Here is a 6,000-nt window from a genome sequence, read left to right as displayed (position 1 = left end):
AGCAAGTGAGGACTCTGACAGGGCAAAGGACCCTGAAATGCCTCCACCTCTGTTTTTCTTCATCCCCCTCAGAGGTTTCTCCCCTCTCAGCCCACCACTCCTCTTCCCACCTCCTTCTCTCCAACACCCTCCTCACAGCATTGCCAGGACCCTCCTCAAAACCACAGCAACCCCTCAGGCAGTGGTCCCAGCTCTGCCCCCTCTTCCCTTCCCTCACATCCACGAATTTTCACAGCCCTACAAGCCCCCCAGCCAGCGCACACTGGTGACACCCCTCCTGCCTGGCAAGGGTGGCCCTACCACCGAGGGATAGGCAGTCAACAGGAGGAGTACATAGCAACAACCAGCACTCCCTGTGGGGTTTGTTGACACTCCCCAACGACTCCCACGCATTCTCCCGGCTCATAAATTCCCCCGTGGCATCACCTCCATCCAGCGAGGCGCTGAGCAGGTCTCCTGAGATGCAGCTTCTCATCCCAGTCATCCTCTGCCTGCTGGGCTCCTGCTGTCTCTGGGGCATGGAGGCACGGAAATATGAGTCCGTCCTCTCGGTGCCCAACGGAGGCCCCTGGGGCTCTTGGGGGCACCAAGACTTTTGCCCCAGCGGCTACGCTAAGGGATTTGAAGTGAAGGTAAGGTTTCGCTCCTTCTTTGGGGTGGCAAAAACCCCTGATGTGAAATGATGTTATTTTGTTCTGATCTCAGCCGGGCTGGCCACAACACTTCGTCCTATCACAGCAGTTTGCATTGTATCTGCATCACTCATGCAGGCTTATCAGCAAGAAATCTCTAGCTCAGAGTAGCTTTCCAGGCTTTCTGCCAGCGAGTGACTTCTTAGGAGAGGAGTCCATGGGGTAGGAAAAGACCTGGGTTCAGTACTGCAGAGCCCGTTCCCAAGGGGCTGGGACAAGTCCCACCAGCCAGCACTCCAGCTCTGGGTGTCACAGCGCATGGCGAGAGGGTGAGCATGACCTGGGACAGCAGCCACCAAGCGTTCCTGTGTCCAGAGCCTCTGCTCCATAGTTTGGAAAACAGCAGTGGTGGGCAACAGCAAAACGGGCTCCCTGAGAAATGCCATGGAGCTGCCTCACAGCCCTGCTCTGCAATACTACCTGTGTCTGGCTGTCCCCAGAGCCTCCTACCAGCCCTCCTCACAAGGGCTCACCTCATCTCTTCTTTTAAATGGGGGAAGGTGCTGACGTCTCCCATTTTCTTCCCCTCTTCTAAGGTGGAGTCCTACCAGGGATTTTGGCTGTTCGGCGATGACACGGCTCTGAATGGCATCCGCCTGCTCTGCACAGATGGAACAGTCATTGAGTCCTCCGTGGGGTGGTGAGTAGTCTTCACTTTCTCATCCTCCTTCAGGGCAGCAGCTTCAGGGCAGCACGAAGAAAAACCCGTGCGATGGTTTCTCCATAGGCACATGCACCCCTTGTGAAGGTGGCTCCCCACCCCTTTGAGGAGGTGGGTGAAGTCCCCCTGGCCAAAAAAGTGTCAAGGTCTTAGGGTAGAGATCTGACCCACGGAAGGGAACAGTACTTTGAAAGATGGAGAGGTCAAAAAAATGCAGATCTTAAACCTGTACTTTCTCCTTTTCCTCAAATGCTTACTTTGAAAAAGACATCATTATTAAGTAACAGGGACAAAGCATGCAGCTGAAATTACCAAGGGGTCCAGGGCAGCCCAGGGTTTATGGTGGCCAAGCATCTAGGGGGTGATGGGGAAGCAGAGTGAAACAGGTGCTCATAGAAACCCACTATCCTTGTGTAGGTCCCCTGCCCGGGACCTACAGCAGAGGCTGAACACATCTTGGTGAGTTGTTTTCTTCTCTGGCAGGTGGGGAAACTGGACCAGGGCCCAGGTCTGCCCCAGCAACAAGCTGGTTTCCTTCTCACTGCGTGTGGAAGAAAAGCAGCACCTGCGTGACGACACGGCGGCCAACAATGTGAGGTTCGCCTGCTCAGATGGCACAAAGCTGGAGGGCTGGGGACTTTCAGGGGGACACTTCGGCCCATGGAGCCACAGCTGCACCTCTGGGGCCATCTGTGGGCTCCAGACAAAGGTTGAGGAACCCCAGGGAACGGGGGACGACACAGCTCTCAACGACATGAGAGTCTTCTGTTGTGAATGAGCTCAGCATCTACAAAGTGATCCACCATTAAACCTTGAATCTGTCCTTGTGCAAGGAGCAGTGTGCATTTTTCTCCATCACATTTTGTAAAGTGTAGCCAGATCCTGTGGCTACAGCACCCAGGGGGTTTCCTCCTGCTCCCGTCCAGTGGATGTGAGGTTGCTGCAGGTCCTTGCTCCCAGGTCCAGCCTCCAGCGAGGCTGAGGAGGGGTTACCAGGAGGTGCACATGTGCACGTGCACACACTCACACGTCCAGCCACTGATGAACACAAAGAGCAGTGCCCTTACACTGCTACTTTACAGTGCCTGCACCCACATAGACTCACACATGTGAACAGCATGGATGGCAGGTACTGTTCCTCTCCAGCTGTCCTCTAGTGAAATATGTACCCACACATGGAAAATGGGTCTCTCCCGTAGCTGGCATTAGCTACTCAGTCTGCCCCAGAGCTGGCCTCAGGTCCCGGTTTCCCCAGGTGCTGGCACCGGCACCCTCCAGCCTCTGAGGTTCGTGGTCGCGCTCCAGCTGCCGGCGCTCAGCTCTCGTGCTGCTGCCCACTCCTCTGGCTTGAAGGTCGCTGGTGGTCTCTCACACGGGGTCAGAACAGAGGGTGTGCCCACACAGAAGGTGGATGGAAAGGATGTAAGAGTAAGGAGCAGTAGTAGTAAATAATTATTTACATCATTACATAAGAATATTTAGTAAGACTGCAGGATAGTGGTGATCAGGTGCAGGGCTTTATCAAAGTGTACTGACCAGCCAGCTATTACCCAGGGCTAGCCCCTTTATCACCTTTTCCCTTACAATGGTTCCCCCTGCAGAATCACCTTTGATCCTTCCCCTAAATATCCCATAATAAATCTTGCACATTCCCACAACCCCCTTAAAACACCTCATGAGAAGTTGTACGACATCCCGAATGCTTTTCCCTGCAGCCCCCCGTGAGTCCCACACCCCTGTAGGTGCCCACCCTCAGCAGTCTGCGAGACCTTCTTGGGCGGGGGTGGCCCCAATGACTCTTCAGTGGGGTTCTCTGGGGGCCTGGGGCTGATCGCTCTCCTCCAACAATCACAGGGAGCAGGTCTGGAGCTCTGTTGGAACTGCTGAGGTCACTAGTTGCTCCACCTGATATTGCCCCTCTGATTCTCGCTGAGTCTTTGTGTTCATTGTGGTTAGGCTTTATAACAAATTTATAATCTAACAATTTCCTGGAGCACAGAGGATCCCCACACCTGCAGGTAAGGCAGGAGGCAGGACTGTAAGGGCTGGACAGTGAAGGAGGAGAAGACCAATCACCTGCCCTGGCAGGAGCCATGGTTTCAAAGGAGAGGAAGGGGACTCTTCACCCTGTCTCCATTATAATGCTTGGATGTGGAGGAATGACTATCATACATTCATTCATGCCTGAATATGTCAAATATACTGTACAGCTCCTGGCCCCAGCTCCATGTCACTCCTTCCAGCCTGCTCAGCACAGCATCTCTACGCCTCCAGGTGCCTGGTGCAAATGAAGCACCCTGAGGATTTTTGTTTCCCAGACTTCAGTAATTCACATGCAGTGGAGTCAGAAAGGTACAATCATACAGGTACCTTTCCCAAACCTACCACCACCTCCTTCAGCATCAAGACCTCCTGCTCAGCTCCTCTCTGGAGTTCGTATTTTGTCCTGCTTTCTGGGGCTGTAGGCAATGCCTCACATGTGAGGACTCTGACCATGATAACAAGTATGTGACAGGGAGTAGCCACAAACCCACATCTCACAGGGTATTGTGCAGGAACAAGTTAGTTGGAGATTTGTATGGTCCTCATGTGCAGGGAAGGGAAGGAAAGGAACAAACAGCAAGGATGAGGAGAATTCCAGAGCAAATTGCAAAGATTTCAACAACAAACCCTTTCCTCAGTACCAAGAGTACAAAGAGAAGGCAGAAATCTGAGAAAGACATAGGAGGCAGGGAGAACACCTTTAACACTGGAAAGTTCATAGCCGTTTCTCACACTCACGTATTTGAAATTTGCTCACTTTGGTATTCTCTCTGATAAGTAATTCTTGCTCAGGAAGATTGGGAACACTCCTCAGTAGCACCTGTGAGCCGATAGTTTCTGTGCACACATTGAGTATCCGAACACACAGACACAGCTAATTCAGTGTTACCTTTGTTTAATCCCTGCTGGGAGTCCAGATGTTCCAGTGGTTTCCGAAGCATTAACAGTGCCATTGTTTGCCCTTATGCATCCATACGGACTGCCTGCCAGTTGGCATGCAGCCAGGAGAAGCCTGACAACAGGTATATTTACAAGCATCTTCAACCCTTTCCACCTAGCCTTCGTAAACAGGGTTTTGAAACTCCAGGTGGCTGTATTTTTATTGCCCATTTGGTCAGTCACCAAGTACTTATCTCACTCCATTCCTATATTGTTAAGCCCCACAGAGCCATCTATTATCTCAGGAGACCTCCAGATCTAAAATCAAAAGAGAACCACTGTGTACATGAGCTGGCAGCAAGGGCACACATCCTCATGGGTGGATACCCAATTTTAAGAGATAAAGGCACTCTTGAGGCAGCTTGGTTTTCTGTAACAGGAATCTCTGTTTACAATTAGTTATAGTAGGAAAATTCATAACTCAGTTTTTATCCCAGAAAAAAAGGTTCCCCTAGGGCAGTCTAAATACACTGAGACAAAAAAACATGAGATTCTTGTCATGAATGTCTCAAGAGGTTTTTATATTACCTTTGTATTATTATATCACTTTCATATTACTCATTCAGTTAAGCGAGTTGCTATACACAGCACTTTACATGGCATTAAACATGAAAGAGATGTTCCGTCGACACAGGTGGTTCCTGCAAGAGAACTAGTCTTAGGAGTCATTTCATGATCTTCCCGCTCAGCTCTTAGCCCTCTCCATCGTAACAAAAATGCTTGATTGGGCTGGATCCAAATGCAATGTCAGGTCCTGTTGAATAACAAATATCCTGGGCTGAGAAGATCTAACAGTGAAATGCTGGAAGAGAAATCCATGTCCGTTACTCCTTCAAATTAATTATTTGATTAATGTCAGATTTTGTACTGTGTATGTCACTACCACAGGGAACCCCAGGGCTTGCTGCAGTCCACCACACAGCGACAAGGCTCATGTCGAGTGCTTGCTTTCCGTCCATTCACAGCAGCGTGTGGCCTCTCTCATCTCAGGAAAACCTGAATGAAATACCAGATGAAAACCCAAGGTTTCTCAATAATGGTCCTGCTTCTTGTGCAGTTATTTACCTTGATGCACAGCAAGGGCTGGTTGAGATGTTTAATCTTACACCCCTCACTTCATGCCTATTTTGCCTTCAGGCACTTTAGCTGTAAAGCAGCATCTACTCTTCCCTCATGTATTGGGCAGAGCGTGGCGCTCAAAATTTTACGTGACGACATTCAGAGCAACGCTTCCCCAAAATATGTAGGTTATGTACAACAACCACCGTTAATGTAGTAATGTCAGTTATTCATACATATATGGTTCTGAGCATCTGGAGGATGGGGGCTGGGTCTAAAATATAGCACCTAGGGTTCACCTCTGTAAACAGTGTGTTGCAGCTGTGAAGGGATGGTGGCCTTGTTCTACCCAAGCAAGCAATCAGCTTTCCTCCTCAGAAAGTCCTGGTTATTTGCTCAACATGGACTGATTCTGTCAGAGAAGAGCCAATGGAGTTGCATTACAGTAAAGAAATGCAACAGGGAATGTCTTCGAGCTAAAATCTTTGTTAAGGGAACTGGTAGTAAGGGCAATGCAATGTCATTTACAGTCCAGCAAACAAAGTACAAACCACAAAGGTCTCTACACAGATGACATGCACCCAACAGGAACATTTCATTGGGTGT

General features: G+C 50.0%; 1 protein-coding gene across 1 annotated transcript; it reads left to right on the top strand.

The window, feature by feature from the left end:
* The first annotated feature begins 291 nt into the window (after positions 1–291).
* Positions 292–2,133, top strand: LOC104630483 (vitelline membrane outer layer protein 1). Its single transcript, XM_010299156.2, has 3 exons — positions 292–632; positions 1,229–1,332; positions 1,837–2,133. The coding sequence occupies exons 1-3, from the start codon at positions 462–464 to the stop codon at positions 2,129–2,131; spliced, it is 570 nt and encodes a 189-aa protein (XP_010297458.2). The 5' UTR covers positions 292–461; the 3' UTR covers positions 2,132–2,133.
* The last annotated feature ends 3,867 nt before the right edge of the window (positions 2,134–6,000 follow it).

Source organism: Balearica regulorum, chromosome 1 (genome assembly GCF_011004875.1).
Source record: "Balearica regulorum gibbericeps isolate bBalReg1 chromosome 1, bBalReg1.pri, whole genome shotgun sequence".
Classification (NCBI taxonomy): domain Eukaryota; kingdom Metazoa; phylum Chordata; class Aves; order Gruiformes; family Gruidae; genus Balearica; species Balearica regulorum.
Note: the sequence above shows the minus strand (reverse complement) of the source record. Positions and strands in the feature narration are given on the sequence as shown.